Source organism: Oryzias latipes, chromosome 23 (assembly GCF_002234675.1).
Source record: "Oryzias latipes chromosome 23, ASM223467v1".
In the NCBI taxonomy this organism is placed as follows: Eukaryota; Metazoa; Chordata; class Actinopteri; order Beloniformes; family Adrianichthyidae; genus Oryzias; species Oryzias latipes.
Genome location: NC_019881.2, coordinates 17,458,026 through 17,478,295, shown reverse-complemented (window position 1 = coordinate 17,478,295; position 20,270 = coordinate 17,458,026). Strand labels below are relative to the sequence as shown.

The 20,270-nt window shown below is 36.9% G+C and overlaps 1 protein-coding gene across 4 annotated transcripts; it reads left to right on the top strand.

The window, feature by feature from the left end:
* The first annotated feature begins 680 nt into the window (after nt 1-680).
* pacsin2 (protein kinase C and casein kinase substrate in neurons 2) lies at nt 681-18,830 on the top strand. 4 transcript variants are annotated; one of them, XM_020714127.2, is made up of 12 exons: nt 681-829; nt 6,817-6,905; nt 7,051-7,207; nt 7,298-7,533; nt 9,385-9,540; nt 10,159-10,334; nt 10,452-10,572; nt 11,671-11,718; nt 13,552-13,679; nt 16,026-16,157; nt 16,993-17,174; nt 17,261-18,830. In XM_020714127.2, the coding sequence occupies exons 2-12, from the start codon at nt 6,849-6,851 to the stop codon at nt 17,368-17,370; spliced, it is 1,503 nt and encodes a 500-aa protein (XP_020569786.1). In that variant the 5' UTR covers nt 681-829; nt 6,817-6,848; the 3' UTR covers nt 17,371-18,830. The 4 variants fall into 4 exon arrangements, with proteins under 4 accessions (XP_020569786.1, XP_011489481.1, XP_020569788.1 ...); XM_011491179.3 differs by lacking the exon at nt 11,671-11,718 and having other exon boundaries at nt 682-829; XM_020714129.2 differs by lacking the exon at nt 16,026-16,157 and having other exon boundaries at nt 682-829.
* The last annotated feature ends 1,440 nt before the right edge of the window (nt 18,831-20,270 follow it).

The following is a 20,270-nucleotide window of genomic DNA, read 5'->3' as shown; positions in this document are numbered from 1 at the left end:
CTAAATACAAAACCATAAGCCCATGTAAACAACCACACCAAGTAAAATAATCATAATTTTATGTCGATCAAATTATTTAGTTTTAAATGTAAATATCGTGTGTATAGTGTTTAAAAATGTAAATTTTGGCTTTTTTATGTCAAGTAATATAGGACCCACAAAAGCCCTCAAATGCACCATTTAGGGCTAAATAAGAAGTAAATATACTTTTTGACTTTCTGCAAATGAGTTTTAAAGTTTTCAGGGTATTTCTTGTCAGAATGTTTGCATCAAGCTGACATCAACTTAGATCTATAGTGAGGCGTTTCAAAACAAAAGGTTGGTTTTGTCCTGATAAAATCTCTAAAATGTTGTTGAACCAAACTAATGGTGTAAGTCGATGTGGACTTGTCTGATATTGACAAAAAGACCGTGGCTACAATTTTTGTGGATATATTAGATGTCAGTGGAAAATCACGTTGAACCTATTGCGTTGTTGCTCTTCTTGTTTTATATTCAACTGACCTAAAAATATGTTGATGCATTGTTTTTGCATAAAAGTGTTTTTTTATGTTTTTGTATAAAACTTTAAAAGAGATATTTATATGAACGAATTTTGGCATTCTTTACCAATTTCACCGGAAACCTGTTGCATTTAGCTTTATTTTGGAAATCCAAACCGGATATTACGCGCTACATCACCGCTAACTGAAAGTTGTCAGTTTGTCGGTCCATCCATGGTGCCGATGCGGAGCACTGAAAACGACGTAAAGATTTCTAAATTGGAACAAACAAAGCTTACTATTCTCCTGCCTAACTTAAACGCCGAAGGACCGCAGTCATCTTCCAGGTAAGTCTTTATCAAGACTTTTAGGTGGTTTCGATTTACTAACTTTTTTTTATTAACTTTGCGGGCTTTTGTCGCTCTAGCTAAGTTAGAGGCTAACCTCCAAAGTTGATTAATATACTCTCCGATAAGTTAGCTTTGCCCAGACGGCTTTATATCGTTCATTTAGGTAAACTTGGGACAAATTAATATCAAGGTGGGTATAAAAACTGTAAAAAGTTTGTTTAAAACGATTTTATAATTGTTTATAATTATGCTACATAAACCCACCTTTTCTGGGGGATATTTATACAGATAAGAAATCCACGAACTCGAGAGGATTCCACAGATGTCTCTGCTCTGTAAACTCTGGTACACCAAGTGGACATTTACAGTGGCTGTGTGACAGATTTATTCATACTGTTTTACCTTAACTTGGTCAGTTTTTAGAGGTACACGGTCGCCAGAGCCTATCTTTTAAAAGGGCGGGGCAGCTTTCGCAAGTTAAAATAGCCGCTTCAATCTCTAAAGCTAGCCAAATATTTAGATTTTAACAAACTGCCTAGTAGTTGTCGGCATTATTTCAAAGTTAGCGTGTTTTCTACGTTCAGGTCAGTCACTGTTAGAATTTGCGCAGTGGCTTCTTCTTGCTGCCAAGTTTCCCCTTGCTGCTGTAGTGTAGAGTGCCCAAATCTTAACTTGATGCACAGACAATGTAGATAATTTAATCTCTTTATAAAGATCATTAGCTTTCATGTGTTTTTTTTTTTTTTTTTTGTCCTTGCTCTTTTGCCATGAGATAAAAACTGACATGATCTTGTCACGGTTGTTTGTCAAAAGTATTTAAAAGAAGTCTGTTATCAAGGAGTATATTTGTACATGAAATATATATATATTTTTAAAGACATATGTACAGGTGGGTAATGTTTGCGGAAAGGGTGAAGCAGTAGTGAAAATCCTGTTTGGTTCCCCTTTTCAAAGTGGGGTCAGCCACAAGAACAAATCTGAATAAAAACAAAAATCACTTAGACCCATTCCATTGAAATTTGTGTTGTTTTTTTGTAATGTGTTCTTGTGGACTTATTTAATATTTAATATATACATTAATAAAGAAAATTAGGATTACCGGTAATCAGGATTGTGAATCAGGAGCAGATGCTAAAATGCAGTAGGAAAAAGCGTACAAACTACAATCAGCAAGTCACAAGGTCCTTGCTCCGTACCAATTTGATGTATCCAGTTGCAGGCGACTCGATCCATACGTCTTCGTTTTCCTCATCCAAGCTGGCATCTGTCTTTAAAATGTACGAATGCATAGCTCCAATATTGCTCGCCATTTGAGAGTGTAAACAGAAGGATGTAAACAGTTCCGCTCACAATTTAGAAGCAAGTGTTTAATGAACTATTGCCGCACTGCAGAAACTAATGTCCTAGAAAATGACACTTAAAAAATGGCACAATCATACTTAAAAGACCACTAGCAACACTTAAAATAGCTCAAAGGATGATCAGAGTAGGACTTTGAGGAGTATTTTTAGGACATGTGATACCATAAAGCCAGATGTGTATTCAGTGTGGTGTGGAGAGGGTAAAAAGGGCAAATAAACAGTGAAAATCTTGTTGGTTCTTCTTTTAAAAAGAGGGGTCATTTACAAGAACCAAGCTGAATTTCATAACAAAATATTCATTTAAGGGGGATCTGTAGTTGTCGCCCTAAGCAAAAGATTATACATCTAATTACATACTTCTGGATTTATGTTAAAGACTGAAGAGTTCCCACAAAACCCTAAATTGAGACACAAAACGCCTTTTAAAAAAAATGCATTAAATGTTTACACATCCCAGTGTTTATGAAGCCTAGGATATAAATCACTTTGGTGGCTAAGTGGGGGTCTCCCATTGAAGAGAAATGGAATTTGCTTCAATGATGTAAGGATCTTCCCTTCCCTTCCATGCAGGACTGCATTTCCCTCCATTATGTTCCTCTCCATGCTGCTGGCATGTCCAGTGGAAAGCTCCTGAACGTGTGGAATAAATGCCATTGTTTTTCTCAGATTCGTGGAACATGTTTATGCTTCGCTTGATCTGGTGTTGACGGAGCAACAGTGTTTTCGTCTGGTATTTTGGAGGTGTTTAGTTGTTGTTAGTCCCACTTGAACCTCCACAGGGCCAATGAAAACGTAGTTTCTAAGGTGGAAAGGGTGTGCTTGAATAAAAAAAAGCAGTTCATGTGGGATCAGAAGTTATTCGCAGCTGGTGAGCTCACATGAAGAAAGAGGGCAAAGGTGATAGACTAGTAGTGAGCTAAAATCATTTTTAAAGGATACGTTGGAGAGTCAATCTTGTGTTGGAGGAAGATAACAGCAAAGGAACTATTGTCTAGTTTTTTTGTTTTATAGTGTCGTATATTGGGGATGTGTCAGCTCAGCTGTACTCCTGTTTTAACAATAAATATTATAGTTAAAAGACAACCATCCTTATTTCCCTGTAAACCAACATAATCTCTGTAACTCTGGCTGTAATGTATGTGTTTGTAACATTATTTAGATGAATAGTGGCTGTGTGGAAACTTGCGTAAGATGCCAAAGCTCAGTTTATGCATGTTGACACTCAGGAATGCATTTGTTCATTTCTATCTCAAGACTGTTGTCAGCAACCAAATTCCAGCGTGCTTGGTGGGGCATTTTCTTATCAGCCTTTTATTGGATATCATTGTTGTGCTTGATTATGTCATTTCTAGGCCTGTAATCTTACTACCGGTACTTAGAAATGTTTTTGTAACCTTGAGTAAATCATGCAAGAAAAAAATAGTAACTTTTAAAAATTAAAGTGCTCATTTTTAGGTCTAAAGGGGAAAATTTTAAGTGTTTTTTTTCTTAAACTCAGATACTGTTGAAATACCATAATCTTTCTCTTGCTTACTTTTGGGAAAAAATGGACTTCAGACCTCGGGTCTCAGCCTAAACAGTGTTGTTTACAGTTCAGTCAGACCGTCAAATTTTCAGTATGCGTGTCCATGTTTGTTTCCATTTGCTGCTACATTAACCTGAAGTTTCTTTAGTGATGAGGGAACAACTACAACCTTATTATCTCTGAAATTTCTGAAGTTTTTTGCCTTTATTATTAGTCTAGCTTACTTTTTAAAGCTTCTGGTCAAAGGACATAGTTCCACTGACATGGCAGATTGCTCTTGTAGTATAGCTTAGTCAGTTTGTTAGTTCATTTTAGTATTTTTCTATTGAACTCTTTGTATTCGTGATCCTTTTGATTTCATGTTTTACTTTGAAGCCCATCGAGACGACTGTTGTTGTGATTTTGGGCTATACAAATAAAATTGAATTGAATTGAATTGAATTGTAATGTTACAACATTTGGATTCCAGCAGTTCAGAAGGAAGACCTGTTGTTTTCTACCTGGTACTTTGCGGTGCCATTGCTGATCCTGCTGATTTGTGCCAGACACTTCATTTGTGTTACTTCTGAAGCAATTACTCTCAAAAATGTGAAAAATAAGTGCTTCAAAAGGTTGTAGAGGAATGCTGTATAGGCTAGGAAAGTGCACTGTGATTGGATAAATGCAGCATGTGCTTCTAAAACACGTGATTGGCTGGAAAAGAAGAGGCTCAGCTGTGATCGGGTTTCTTGTCACTCAGCTTTATGACAAATTATTTTCCATGAAAGAAAATCAGAAGCCCAGGGTCTTTATTTTTGTGGAGCTTTTTATTTTTATTTTTTTATTCTTTTAAGCCATTTCAAGATTTTGCAAATAAATAAATAAATGAGCACTCAAACATATTCATTTTCTAATCAGTTTTTTCCCTTTCGGGGTCACGGGGCTGCTGGAGCCTACCGCGGTCACATGCGGGCGAAGGCAGGGGACACCCTGGACAGGTTGCCAGTCTGTTGCAGGGCCACAAATCACACACCCACGCACATTCACATTCACACCTAGGGATCATTTAGAGTAATCAATTAACCTTAAATATGAAGCATGTTTTTGGACAGTGGGAGAAAGCCGAGAAAACCCACACGTACACAGGGAGAACATGCAAACTCCTCAAGGAAATCAGGGTCCTTGCTGTGAGACAAGAGCACTAACCACTGCGCCACCGTGCAGTCTACTCAAATGTATCTTTGTCACTTTCAGAACGTAATTTTGTTTAAAATGTGCTATTAAAAAAAATATATCCATTGAAATAATGTTAGGCTTAACATGACTACAAAAGCAAGTATTGAATAATCAACCGCTGGTTTTTAATTTTTATTATTATTATTTTGCATGCTACATAGGTTAATTGGTTACTCTAAATTGTCCCTAGGTGTGAATGCGAGTGTGTGATTGTGTCCCTGCGTCAGACTGGCCGGCTGTCCATGGTGTCCCCGTCTTCACACACGAGTGGCAGGGTTAGGCTCCAGCAGCCTCGTGACCCTGAAAGGGACAAAACTGGTATAGAAGATGAATTTATTAGATGCTCCTCATCTCACTGTAATGCCAGATTCTTTTGTTTGTTGATTTACTGAGTCATTAGGTAGGTTATTAACTACAAGTATGTTGAATATTCACTGTCAAAATGGCTTAAATACTCTTTTCCTATTGATATGTGTAATGTATTTAAACTTCCAAAGTATATCAAAATAGTGACATATAATGTGGTATTTATTCAGCACTCTTTGTGTGTTTAAGCCTTTGGGAAACTAGAATATAAACTTTAAATAGAGTTGAAGGGAGGGTGTTCATTTGCCTCTGCAGCTTGTGATAGCCACAAAGCTGTCCTCTGTCTCAGTGCTGTCCTGGAGACACGGGCCACTGACCATTGACCGAGTCTCACACACACAGCAGGATCCTCCATCCTTTCTTTTTGTGTCACTGCTGAAAGAGGCCCTGTTTGATCTCAATTTGCAAAACCATGTCTTTTTTTGTCAGTTTTGTCATAATTTTTAATTTAAAAAAAAGATGTTTTCCCCTTATTTTTTTAATGTATTACATTTTCTACAGTAAGATCTGAAATAAACAAGATTGGTAAGCATTTACAAAATAGATGTGAGGTTTTTCAGCATTGTTCCCACCTTATTGACTCCACAGATTTCTTAAATGAATAAAAGGTAAATATCATAAACCTTGTTCATTTGTACCAACTCCTAGTTAGTATTTTTTTGAAGAATTTTTTTTAAATTTGTTTCCTACACATTTCCTGCTTTATAATGGATATGGGAAACAAGGGGAAAAAGAGCAACACCATCTGAAATTTGCTGATGGGTTGTAAGTAAATTCCAAAGATTTTTAGATTGATCATAAACAATTCCCTACATTTTCTAATGATTGCAAGGAATGTCATCTATTTTATTATTAATATTTTTTCACATAGGCAAACTTTTTTTTTCTGCATTTCCCATCCCTAATGCCGTTTCCAAAGTTATCAATGTTTTACTTGTATTGGTTACTTCTACATTACTATATTATTTAGAGATGATAAATCTTATTAGCAAGTTTTAGTTATTTAATTTGACAGTCTGAAAACTGCTATAAGATATTAAGATGTGCTTCATTTGTGGACTCCTGACAGAGAGGAGTTCCAGGCAGTGAAGGAAGGCTAAGTGACGGCTAAGAAACGGAATCAAGGAGAGGAATATGAATGAAGAGACTGTGTGCTGGATGCTGTTTAGTTTGAGATGATAGACCTGAAGTGAGAGGAGGACAGAGGACTGACTGTTGCACCTCTCTGAAGGAAGCGGAAGCTCCTAACGGTGTCCAACCAAATGTTTTTGTTTTTTTCTATTTCACTCCAAGAGCAGATACTTGGTCACCTGCCAGTAAACGCTGGCTGAAGATCTACGTGTGAGGTTGAAGAGGTCATAAAAAATGAATGGAAAACGTCCACCTGATGCCCATTTCAACAAAACAAATTCCACACTTGCTGTCTCTATTTTAGCCTCTGAACTCTCAGTATAAAATCTGTGTTTCCCTTTTTATCCAAAGTGAATAAGTATTTTAAATTTCTGCTTATATTTTAGGCCCTGTCTCTTTGTAACTTTGGGCAGCAGACATGTCTGGCAACTGCGATGACTCCATGATCGATGTTTCCAGTGACAGTTTCTGGGAGGTCAGAACTTTTTCTTAAAGCCATTCAATGCAGCATTCTTTTATTTCCAGCATATAAATGTACAACCGGCTTCAAAAAGACAAAAACAAAAGCTGCTATATTTCTGGTGTTTTTTTTTCTGTTTTTTAATGTCATCTGATTTCAGGTCGGTAACTACAAACGAACAGTTAAACGGGTCGACGATGGTCACCGGCTTTGTAGTGACCTCATGACTTGTCTTCATGAGCGTGCACGTATTGAAAAGTCTTACGCGCAACAGCTCACAGAATGGGGAAAACGTTGGCGGCAACTCATAGAGAAAGGTAGAGACCATGAAAAAAAGGAGATAATTTTCCATTGAAAGTGTTTGTGAGCAGATATCCTTCTAGGCTCATTTCTAAATCTGTCTGTAGGCCCTCAGTACGGTTCGTTGGAGCGAGCATGGGCGGCCTTGTGCACCGAGGCAGAGAAGGTTAGCGAGCTCCACATGGAGGTGAAAGCTCAACTGATGGGCGAAGACTACGAGAAGCTGAAGAACTGGCAGAAAGACGCCTACCACAAACAGATGATCGGTGGCTTTAAGGAGACTAAAGAAGCTGACGATGGATTCCGCAAAGCACAGAAACCTTGGGCCAAGAAACTAAAAGAGGTACAAATCTCTACTTTTCAAATGTTAATAATAAAAGTTTGCATTTATTTCTATTATTTTCGATTGCATTTATATCTGAATATTAGTCAAGTTAGTCTTGGTGACGATGCATTAATCTCTGTTCCTATGATTCCGTTTTGTTGATTCAACATTACATTCTTTCCTTCCATGGCTTTGCCTTCATAACGGTCACGCATGTTGTATGTAGAGACCACAAATGGTCATAAAAACCTTCATAGCTACACGTGAACATGAGTTTTGAATGCAGAAGTGTTTTATAAACAGACTTTTTCTCCTCTTTAGCAAAAAGTAACAAATAAAAAACGTGGACACTTTTAGGATGAACATTTTACGGAGACGTTCCATTACGTCTTCTCTGCCATGCTAGCTGACGGTAATATGACGTCATATCAGTCAGATATTTGTAGTAAATTCATATTCATTCTATTTATTTTTTCAAATAATAAAATAATAAAAAATAATTTTCAGTAAACTATACTTCTAATTTTTTTTCAATTGATTATTTTTATCGAATTTTTATTTTTTTAGAAAACACTTGATAGTTTGTTTAGAAAATGGCAACCTTCACCGGCACTGAAGAATAATTTTTTACTTCTGATGACAGTAGCGCATTCCGCTTGTTAAAATTATTCATTTTTCTGCCGTTTTAGAGCAATAATTGTCTGAAGTGTATTTTACTAGACTTTCCTATATTTATAAAGATCGCAAATAGGCAGTCTTGAACGTTATAAATATTCAAACGGAAGTTTTCAGGAAATGATTGCACCTATCTGGTTATTCAGATACTCACTACAGCCCTACTCTTGACAAATGATCTCTCTGCTGTCGTCCATCTGCCCTGCATACTTCTGAGTCAGTTATAGAGAAGGAAATGTGAGGATTGGCCACGAGGCAAACTCTTACTCGGTCAAAGTTGTGTCATTTCCTGTAGAGAAACTCCTTAAGCAGCTTCTGTCAGGAGTCTGCCCTCAGTTTCATTTCTGTGCTCGTGTAGAACCACATACCATTTCAAAACCAGCCAGTAATGTTGCAACTTTCAAGCTTTGCCCCTATTTCCTGTCTGTGTGTTGTCACAGGGTGGTATCCTGGCGTGTCATTGAGCAGGGCAGAACAGAATAGTTTTGTGACATTATTGATTTATTGACTGAGCAGACGGATAAAAACAAGCAGTGAAGGACACAGAGGAAATTAGGCTAATTAACTAAGTGACATGGATGACGAGTTGGGAGTGTCGATAAAGTATTTCATAGCCCTCATGGGCGTGGCAAATTTATCCCCCTTTTTCCTTACAATTAGGGGTACACTAGTTTGTTTTTAAGTATGTGAAAGAATTGGACCATAAATTATTAACGTGGTGTCTTCTTCTCTCTGGATTGTGTGTTTTTATTGGGCTTAGCCACTCTGGCTTTGTTCCAAATCTAACCCAAGTGCCTATTACAATTGTGTTTCCTCGACTGCTGTGATGAAATCATAAATCATAAAACTTCTCCCACAAAGGAGCTGTAAAATAAACAAAAGTCCAAATTAATCATTCAGGTCAGAGCGCTTTTTGTTGGTTTTTAGGGACCCTATAACAATAAAAACAGAGATTTGTGGACATAAAGGTTTCAGTCACGATCCAAACCTGATATATAATATTGGTTCATTAAAAAGAGAATGAGAAATAATAGGAATATCGGGGTAGTAAAAATATGTAGTCTAGCTTTTTTAAAGTAATATTTATAATATATATATATATTTTTAAAGAAATCTGTAAAAAACATATCGTCTGATTATTGTTGCTTCTCAAGCTGTTGCTATTTAATCTATTTAGGTTTTACTGCTTTGCAGGTGGAGACGATGAAGAAAACGTATCACGCTGCCTGTAAAGAAGAGAAGTTGGCATCCAGCAGGGAATCCAACAGTAAGCTGGAGAGCAACAACAATCCTGAGACTCTGAAGAAACTCCAGGAAAAGGTGGAGAAGTGTCAGCAGGAGGTGCAGAAGGTGGGGCCTTCCTGTATGTATTTACAAAAAAAATTCTGAAGCGCTTTTGTTATTCACGAGCTGTTCAACGGAATATTAGAGCCACCAAAACGGAAAATAAAGAAATATGAGAAAAAGGTCCAATTTTTACAACAATAACGTTTATAATTTCATGAAAATAAAGTTGTACATTTAGAAAAAAAAGTAAAGCAGATTCAATGAAATTCTTGAGTTGTTCGATCTCCATCTTATTTCTCTGAATTGTCCGCTACATAAATAGAACAGGTTGCCTTTAAAAGCCAAAGGAACATTTTCTTTTCTAAAAAGCTTGACCTTTTTACTTGTAAACATTTTAAAGCATAAATTTACTGTTTTATTATCATAAATTGTTGATTTTTTTTTTTTTCATAGTCGTATGACTTTTTTCTACCAATTGTACAACTTTATTCTTCTGATATTTGGACTTTTTTCTCGTAATCTTATGATTTTATTCACACGTTCATTTCTCTTCCTATTGGTGGTCCTAATACTCCATTGTTTTAGCTGTATTGTACCACGTTTTTGTCATTAGATGTTAGTGTTGGGGTGTTGCATTAGAAATTGTTGTCACTTATGTCATATTTTTCTCTTTTGCTTAAGACTAAAGAACGTTATGAGAAGTCTCTAGAGGAACTGGACAAGTTGACGCCTCAGTATATGGAGAACATGGAGCAGGTGTTTGAGCAGATGCAGCAGTTTGAAGACAAAAGAATTTGCTTTTTCAAAGAGCTGCTTCTTGAGGTGAAGCAGCACCTGGACCTCTCGACCAATCACAGGTCAAACAAGAGTGCATTCTCTTTGGGTTGCATCAATTGGAATCTTTAAAATATATATATATATATCATTTAGAAATGTAAATATTTGTTAACACTATTGTATTCCTTGCTCTGTAGGTTTCAGACCATCTACCACACATTGGCAGATACAATCACTGCTACTGATGTCGAAGAGGACCTGAAATGGTTCCGGTTCAATCACGGCCCTGGTATGCCCATGAACTGGCCTCAGTTTGAGGTGAGCTACTTCAGTCTTTAAATAGAAACACATGTACTTGGAGAAGGGCTTTTTAGAAAGCACTATCAACCCTCCCAGATTCTAAATCCCAGCTGGATCACTTACACAAAACAATACTAAGTGTTTTCTAAAAGTTCTTGAAACTGAGGAACTCTCCAAAGAGTAACACATCTCCATCAGCTGCTTTGTTGGTTGCAGTTGATGACATAGGAGAGCACTTAATGTAATGGTTGTATTTCTTATGTCCATTTCACATAAATAATTTACACCTACATTCTACTCTTATTTTGAAGGAGTTTTACAACAAGAATAAATGTAAAAAACGTCATAGAAGGCTGAAAAATGGTGCTTGTATAAGAAGCTTCCTGTGTTCTAAAAATCGATGAAGTTCTTTCTGTGCCCTTAATTAAAACTTTAAAATAAAAAGTCATTATTGATTTAATAAGAGAAAAGTTAGCGATGTATTTTATTGTTTCTTAAGAACACCTTAAAGCTTTCTTTAAATGAACATGTTTTCAATTTAATCCTGGAGCTTTAGTTCCAGTGTTGACAGTCTTTTGACAACCATAACTCTTCAACCGTTTAGGCTGTCAGCGTAATCCCAGCCCATTCTGAGGCTGAGAAAGCGCCTTTGCTAAGCCACAGGCGAAGATGGGCGTAAAACCAACATGAAAAGCTGTTTTTCTCTGCATCAGAATCAGCTGATATGTGTTAAACGCGTAAATGTTACTGTGTGATGTTACTGGCGATGTCCTGGAGTTAAAGGATTTACATTTATTTAGGTTAGGGAGGTCCAACAGAGAGAAAATAAGTTAAACATTATTTAAAGCAAAAACAAAAATGTTTAAATGAAGACAAAAACATTTTAGAGCAAATTTAGCACTCCTTTTTAGTACTCCTTTTTTAATTTTACCTCAATCTTTCCAATGATGAAATGGCACACTGTCCTTCCGAGCTTTGCATGACTGAATTGAACCTGTGTGTTTTTCTTAACCTGGTTGTGCTCATGAAGGCGCCTCTGCAGTTATAGGCTTCAATCAGGTTCTTCATTTTAACCATTTGGACACTTCCTTTCCTTTCCCCCCTCATTTCTGACAGACTTTGGACTCGTCTCATCTTGCCTCCTTTAGGAGAAGGTCCATTTTAGTGAGTTCTGCATGGTAGTGCTGCTCTGTCACAGCAGCCGTCTCTAGAGAACGTTCAAACCTACTAACAATCTGACCTTTCTCTCTTTTGTTTTTGTATCTGTCTGTGCATTTTGAAGTGGTTGCGTTTGTATCTTCTTGTTGGAGTTTTCTAAAGAGCTTTTTCAAATCAACCCAACAATCTTTCTGCATAAGTGGAGCAGTGAATGACTATTTATGATGAATTGAGTGATACCAGTGTGTTGTTTTTCTGCCAGAACAAGTCAGATTGTTTCTGCAGTGTTTTGGAAAAATACGAGGGACTCGCTCAAACAGGTCACAGACATGCGGACATCTGATTTAAAAGAAAACAAAATGCAATGCAGTCACCTGCAGAGAGGGTAAACTTGTTTATTTCTGGTTTATGACTGATACCAAGAAGTCCAGTCATTATATTCAGACTTTATGGATGTTTTCTATGTCCAAAAGTTGTTCAACTTTAAACTCATTGAAATTGACAATTCTTTCATTTTAAAAAGTGTTTTAGCTTTAGGATTTAGCTGCAGCTATTGGTATATTAACATGTTCTCCAGCATTTTTCAGGCCACGGACCGGTTTAATGTCAGACAATATTTTTACTGAGCAAAGTGGGCGTTTTTTTGTTTTGTTTAAAGTTTGCAGTTTCCCTTAAGTTTTTAGAGTAACACTTATTGTCCTCCTCTGTAAAATACCTGCAGCTACTTTAAACTGTATTTGCACTCATGTAGGAAGCATTAAAATGTGATCTAGATTTTCCCTTAACCCATAGCCTTCAGAGTGGAAGCTAAAAAAAAATCACATGCCAACTTCTGCTTTGTTTGACTTGTAAGGTGCGATGGATAAATACGAGGAAAAAAAACAGTCACTAAAACTGGTAATTACTAAATATAATCATAAATAGGAATCCACCATTTGAGTAACTTTATCAGTGGAAGATTAGACAGCCGGTTGCTGCATTATTGTTATTGTGTGTGAGAACAACCTTTGCAATAAATCCACATTTGGAGGAAAGAATTCTGGTTTTTGTTTGTTAAAGGGAGCTTTCTATAATCTTTGAAGTCAAAGGCTCTTCTTCTGTTTCTTCACTGGATCGTTTTTGGGTGGGGAAAAAACCTTCTAAATAGGTTTGTTTTTAATTAACTTTGCTACCTTGATTGTTTCTATTTAGCAGTCGGTGCAGCCACTTTAAAAAAGTAGCAGATGTGTTTTCAACATGTGCCCGAGCACATTGCGTCAAGACTTAGTCTGATGTGGTGGACAGAATTCAGTAGTTTTTCCCAAATAAAACTTCTTTCAGAATGAGATTATAGATAAAACAGAAAAAATGTAGGTTATGTTTTGTTTTTTTTCTTCTCTGTGTGGCCCGTTACCAAGTGTCTCATGGCGCTGTACCGGTCTGCTCCTCAGGGGTTGGGGACCACTTTAGTAGCACATACAAGTTGTGCTTTACAATTGTGTATACTTTTATAGTTGTGTCAGAATTTCCTCCTTGTTGTTTCACTTTTCTGGGTCAGCCTGTGACTGAGGGCAGCTCATCTGTCTTGTTTCTTCCAATGGGTGATGGAAACTTTACAGAGTTTGACTCTTTTTGTTTTTTTTTTTCCATTTCATCCTGTGTACTCGGCACTATACACACTCGCGCACATTTCCAGCGTCCAGTTAAGGTCACAGATTGCCGAACATTTTCCTGACCCTGGAGTTTGCCCAAGTGTGTGTTTACCGCCGTCTGTGTTTGTGGGATGTTCTGACTCTTCTGGCTGTTTGATGCTGTCATTTGAACGTCTCACCGTTGGGTGCCTTCCTTTTGTTTCATCAGGACTGGTCCATAGACATTAACAGAACCCTCAGCAGGCGAGAAAAGAAGAAGCCCGAGGGCGTCACACTGACGGGCATCAATCAGACTGGGGCAGACCAGCCGGTTCAGGCTGCCAAGACGAGCAGCAGGTACGCGTCTGACCTTCGTCTGAGTCACAGTTTTTATTTTACAACTTCTAAGGTATTCGCAGCATTTATTTAAAGCCTTCCAGCTGGAGCTCCGAATGGGGTATCCTCCTCTGAAGGAATTCACGTGAAACACACACAAAGGAAGCCCCAGGAATGACGTGTAGCGTTTCCATGGCAACGGTAAACATGTTGTAGCGCAGTCAGGAAAAATGTTTTCACTGGGGGACAAAAGTGGTGCTCATCTGAAAGCCAGCCAAAAGTCATGTGGAAATGCCTCACACACTCACACACAGAGCTTCAGGAGCATGAACACTATTAATGGAAAGAAATGCCCTTGCACTTTTAAAAGTGCAAGGGCATTTCTTTTTATTTACAAAAAGTATTCAATCATAATTTATTGCTGAAGAAAATACTTTTTTCTAAAGAAAAAAAAAGAAAACAATAAATGTCAACAGAACGCAGATTAGGATTAAGTCCTTTCAACAGGGGATTATTGGATGTTTGTTTTTTTTTTGAATCCCTGCTGCTTGTTCATAGGGTATAGATTCAACAATGCTGCAGGCGTTGAAAAAAGCAACTTTCATTCTAAAGTTTTCACATTAAGATTTTTTATCTTTTGTTTTAAATGGAACCTGGAATCAAAACTCTTAAAGACCCACTCTGATGTAAATGGTGTCTTTTATATTTTTCCTTGTGGCACTTATTTATCTGGTGGTGAACATTTATGAAGCAAATTAAGCTCAAAACTGCATCTCTGAGAATTTTTTTTAATTCAAATAGTTGTGAATCAGGGGCAGACAAAAGGTTCCCGCTGCCCTTAATTCTGTAGACAGCTCTGCAGAAACTATGTTCAGGTTTTTTCCATTTTGGCTAAATAGGGCAAAATTATTATTTTTAAAAAAAAAGCAGTAAATACACTTTTAAAATGGATCAAAAGAATGATCAGAGTGGGTCTTTAGTGATAGATGGAACAGAGCAGTAATAAAGCTTTCTAAACATTTACCCGCTACTTTTAATACTCAGTTGAAGTGTTGAATTAGTTTGACTCTTATCATCCAAAGCTACATTCTGTCAGTCCTCCGGGGAATTGGTGTTTGATATAGAAATACGAGCAGCTCAGCTCAAAGAGCAAAACAAAGACGTGCATATTTCCCTCCTCTGTCAGAAGCCGCTGATGTTTGCTGCGGTGCATGACTCATTGTGTAAAGAAGGTGCACACGCCCCGCATTTCCCTATTTATGGGTGAAGATATCTTCTCCTCCACCATCTTTGAAGTAGTTGGAAGTAGGGGTGGGCCATACTGGGAATTTGGGGATCGATCCGCCGATATCCATACTTTTTCTCAAAATGTTGAATTATAGACATTTCTTTTGGAAACACACATTTTTGTTTGTTGATTGTATAGTAAAACACGTGACAGACTTTCAGCAAATAAAAATGTTTGTCTAATTGCAACAATCTGAACTGAACATGCATCAAATGTAGAACGTGTATATTAGTTATTATTATAATATAATAATATCAATAAGAAAACAATAATTAGCGCAAAATTTAAAAAAAAATACAACGTAACAAAAAAAATGCTGCACTTTTTCAAAGTACAGACAGTATTCAGATAACAAAAAAAAAATTAACAGAAGCAAAAATGCTTCAAATATGTTTTATATACATTATTGTCTATTGAGTAATGCTTGTTTTTTTAAATTAAAACCCAGCTTTGCTAATCATTCAGGTCTAGCCTGAGCAACTCGGAAAAGAACAAACAGCTTCAGTTTGAATTGTTTGCATTGATTTAGAAAAGCTGCATAAATGGATCGTTTTTAGTGAAAATACTGTCCACAGTGAAAACAAAACAAATGTTTTAAATGCTTATGCTGTTTTCTAATTGCAGTTTTTTTTGTTACTGTGTCTTTTAATGCAGGTTTTGAGGTTCATTAGGATAAAATTCTTTTATTTGGTGACATTTTATAGTTTTTCTTTAGCAGAGGTTGACAATGGAAACCTGCTTTTAAACTAATCACAAAATGGCCAATACTTTGTGAACAAACAACATATAAAACCCTTGATGTAATTTGTTTTGGTTTTCCCTGTTACTCACAAAGTAACTACGATATGAAGACTCCAGCGAATGCTGTGACTGTGTGTGTCTAACATTCATTTTCTGTCTCTTTTCGAATGACAACAAAGCCATAAATCACCAAAAAATGTATTTTTTTTTATACATTTAGTTAAAAATTGCATAACAAATGTTTATTTTTTACACTTTGTTCACAGTTGTCCTTTTTCACCTGTGCTGATATGTATGCATGTCAACAAACCATCTGTCACTGTATTCCATGTTGTCAGCCTGACTGTGCCCACTAACACAGCACCAGTGGGCTCAAACCCATTTGAAGAAGATGAAGATGAGGAGGAGATGGCTGAGGAGCCAGAGACCACAGTCATCAGCATCAGTGTCAATAAAGAGGAAATAAAAACGTTGGTGAACAGGAGAAAAAGCTCTCCGCCAACCTGCAGCTTCCCTGCCCCTCCTTATTTCTGGCTTTTTTCCATGGATCGCCGCTCATCTCGCATCTTTTTTTATTTTTTAGCATTTCCTCCTTTTGGTTGCTTTTGTGTTTTCTCTGTATTCTTATCCTCAGGTGGCAAACCGTTACGCTGCTCTGCATGGTCTCTGAATAGCATTGAACACAACGTCAATGTCTGTTCTTCACACCTAACCATTACATGTCATGCAGAACCCTGAATTTCATGCGCATGGGGGCGCATGTCTCTGCTGCGGGAACCCTGCTGTATTTCTGTTTTACAGTCAGATAGGAATGTTCACATATATATATTTTTTTTTATCAGATTGTTAATGGGCTTCAATTTTAAGACCTATTTGTAATCAGCTGTTGTGTCTACACTGCTGTTTCTTTAAAGGGAAAGTCAAACAAAACCAAGAATGGACCTATCTGACTGTAAATCCCATGTTTGATGTACTGTTGTACTGTACTTCTGTTTCAGTGGCTCCCCCTGTTGGTTGTCCAAGTTAAAAATCCAATCAATGCATTCACAAATTGATTTGTCTTGCTTCAGGTCTGACGGTCTTTGTTCACAAATCTGTTATATTCTCTTTTTTATTTTTTGCCTCCCCTTCCTTTCTTTCAGTGTTGTGTGTCCATTTTCTTCAACAGTTTTTCCTGAATTTTATTTTAAATCTTTGTCTAGTATTAGTTTTCTCAATGTTTTACTTTGTTAAAAGGCTATATTTTATTTTTTTAAATGCTCAAACATGCTACATTTTTAAAAAGCTGCTGTTTTGTCTGTCTAGTGCGAGCAGTACAGAAAAGACCCCAGACTGGTCTGATGAAGACACTGCTGGAAACCCTTTTGCCGCCAACGGTGACGGAAATCCATTTGAGGAAGAGCCAGCCTCTCTGGTCATATCTGTGCCCGTCAAAGCCCTGTATGACTATGAAGGGCAGGAACAGGATGAGCTGAGCTTCAAAGCGGGTAGCTACCTCCTTCAGTCTACACATACATGCGGAGCTTCATTTCTGGACTAATAGATGTGATTTCATTTTGCTCTCTTTCTACAGGCGATGAATTTACCAAAATTGGTGAAGAGGATGATCAGGGTTGGTGCAAAGGGCGTCTTAAGGATGGACATATCGGCCTCTATCCAGCTAATTATGTGGAAGAAATCTAACGATGGATTATTGCTGACGTAAAGAATAGTTTATGAGAAATGACCCTATAGATGGAATTGCAGAGTTTAGTTTATACCTCTCTTATTGCGAGGACTGTTTTTTCCAGGTTTTGTTGTCATACAGGCTGGCCTTCTTGCAAAACAAAATTGGAAATGATCACATTTCCAGATACAAATCTAGAACGATTTCCTCACAGTTGCTGTCAGAATAGAAAAAATACCACGTTACTTAACACCCTATTTTTTTGCTGTTACAGAAAAAGCACGTCTTGGATGAGACTCACTCGTGTGAATTTATGTATTGTTAAAAGACACTGGGATGAATGTCTGATTTTTGTCATGAAATATGATATCTAGCCTTAATATGCAAATTTCTTTTAAATGTATTAAGGCCGACAAACCGTTTGATTACCAGAATGAACTGTTACTGCCAGTAGATCTCAGTCTTATTAGTGTTTAATTTTTGCCGAAATAAGCCTTCCACGCAAGTTTGTTTTCCAGACTTTTTTTAAATTTTGTATTAACATCACTCATTTCTTTCAGGGTTCATAATTTTGCCGTTTAAAAACGACTCAGCTTACGAGAATGATAAAGATCATTATGGCCTTTACATTTTCATTCATGGCGGGTTTTCCTCAAGTCGATGCAGATGAATGTATATTAACAGATATTTCTCTTTCTTTGGCTGTTCTCTTGTACTGAAATGAGCTATTTTAACCACTGAACTGTTGTCCTTAAATGACTGTTATCCACAAATTTTGATTTATAACAAATTAGATTGTTATGGTTTATTTTTTCATGCAACACTGAATTTATTTTCTTCTCAAGCTGTTCGACTCACTTGAATCTTCATAATTTTAGCTCTCCCTCATTTGACCAAATGTCATGTAATGAGAGAGTGTTTTAGTGTTTGTTTTGAAAACATATTCTGAGTTTTAGGTATAAATGCATGCGTGTAAATAGGCAGGAAAATAAAACGTTTTCAGCAATGCATTCAGATGAAATGCAGTGAGAAATTAGTGATTATTTATGAAACAAAAGTGCTTGTGTAGTACACATTCTAAAATAATGTGTTAGAAAATTACTTTGTACATTAATTGATAATTTTATGGCAAATATTCCTTACATTTGTTATTTTGTTATATTGTAAATAAGATGATCCTTTCCCTTTACTACAGTGGCCGTTTGAGTTAAATTAAATTCTGTTAATGAAAAAAGGAACAAAACTATATTCCCTAAACACACATTTCTAAACTGCTTCTGCGTGGAAGAACTGGAGGCATTTTACAAACTTCTAATTCACATACATACAATGTAAACCCAAGAATCTCTAGATTATTTCCCTTGGCAGTCAGAAATTGTTTTCTGGGTTTGCTGCTATTAAATACAAGGTAGCAGCTATACTTGCACAATAAATGTACGTGTTTCACTGCATAATAAATGAATTTATTGGAAAAATGCTTGTGATTCATGCGCAGACTACATTTTTTCACTGGGATGTACTTTGTGTATCTTATAGTTAAACTGTTAAACTTCCCTGCTGTACTTTATAAACAAGCTGCATGAAATGTTACACAACTTTTTAAGCATTTTAGTCTTAAAAAATCAGTTACACTATGTTGTTGCTATTACAGTTTTTCTACATTGGTTTGACTCATTTCTTGAAACAGAAATTACGTTCTGAAAACTCTAAGATTATTTGGCAAAACAGTCTTACAGTTCAGCTCAACACTATAGTTTACTTGCCAAATCTAATATGTCTCCCAAAACTGTTCATTCATGCTTCAAAAGTAAATTCCTTTTCCATGTAAAGAGTCAGTGCCACGAAAATGGCAAAGATTCTTCTCAATTGCTTTGGCTCAGTTCTTGAAGCAGACCGGACGTTCTCAACACTCTTGGTGCTTTTGCCCAAATAATGTGGATGGTTCGGCACAACACCATGGTTCACCTGCAAAAGCTCATATCTCTCCCAAAACAATTCACTTGTGTCAAAACAACATTTCCTTCTCATTTAAACAGTCAGTGCCCCAAAATACTTCGTCCCTTTGGCATTGTGTAAGCACTGCAAGTCAAAATGATTAGATGTTTTATCATTATAGCAGAAGACCATTGAAATATCCCTCATGTCCACCTTTCAGTCTTAGCTCAGTCCTTTATTGACAATGGTTACTGTACTGTTTTTGGATAGCTAACAGAATAAGAGTAGCCTGTTAGGTTTAACAGCACACTGCACTCATACTGCCAAGGAAGTTGTAACCATTATCATTCACACACAAAGTTATTTTCATACATCAGAGTAAAAAGAAAATGTATACAGCACAATATACTTTAGAATAAAAACACAAACAAAAAACAATGCAACGAGGGAAGAAACGGCGTGCATGTCTCAACCATCCCCTACACTGATCTCCTGTAATATCCTCACATGCAGCATCCATTGCATGGAGCAGGGACCTCTGATCTTGAGCCCGATGCTCAAACACTCTCCACCTCCAAGCGGAGAAAAACACCTCAATAGGATTGAGGAAAGGAGAGGTAGGAACACTATGACCATCCTTGGATGAGTAGTGAACCTGGCCCTGATGAGCGGGCCACGGTGGAAATTCACATTATCCCATACAACACTGTAACATATAGTGGTAGGCGAGGCCCTACGAGACCTCTCTCATTTTCAGGGATAAAATCAAAATAATAAATTTATCAAATGTTCCAAGGGAATAATATATGGTATTCATGGTATTATGTTCTTGACTAATTTTGACAATTGAATAGACTATTGTGCATGTGATGACTTACACAATGAAATGACTCATTTTGGAGCGAACAACCATTAGACTGAGAATCAACAATCAGTTTAGATTAACAAGATCTATTCACTTGGAAATTGTGCTAAATGTGGG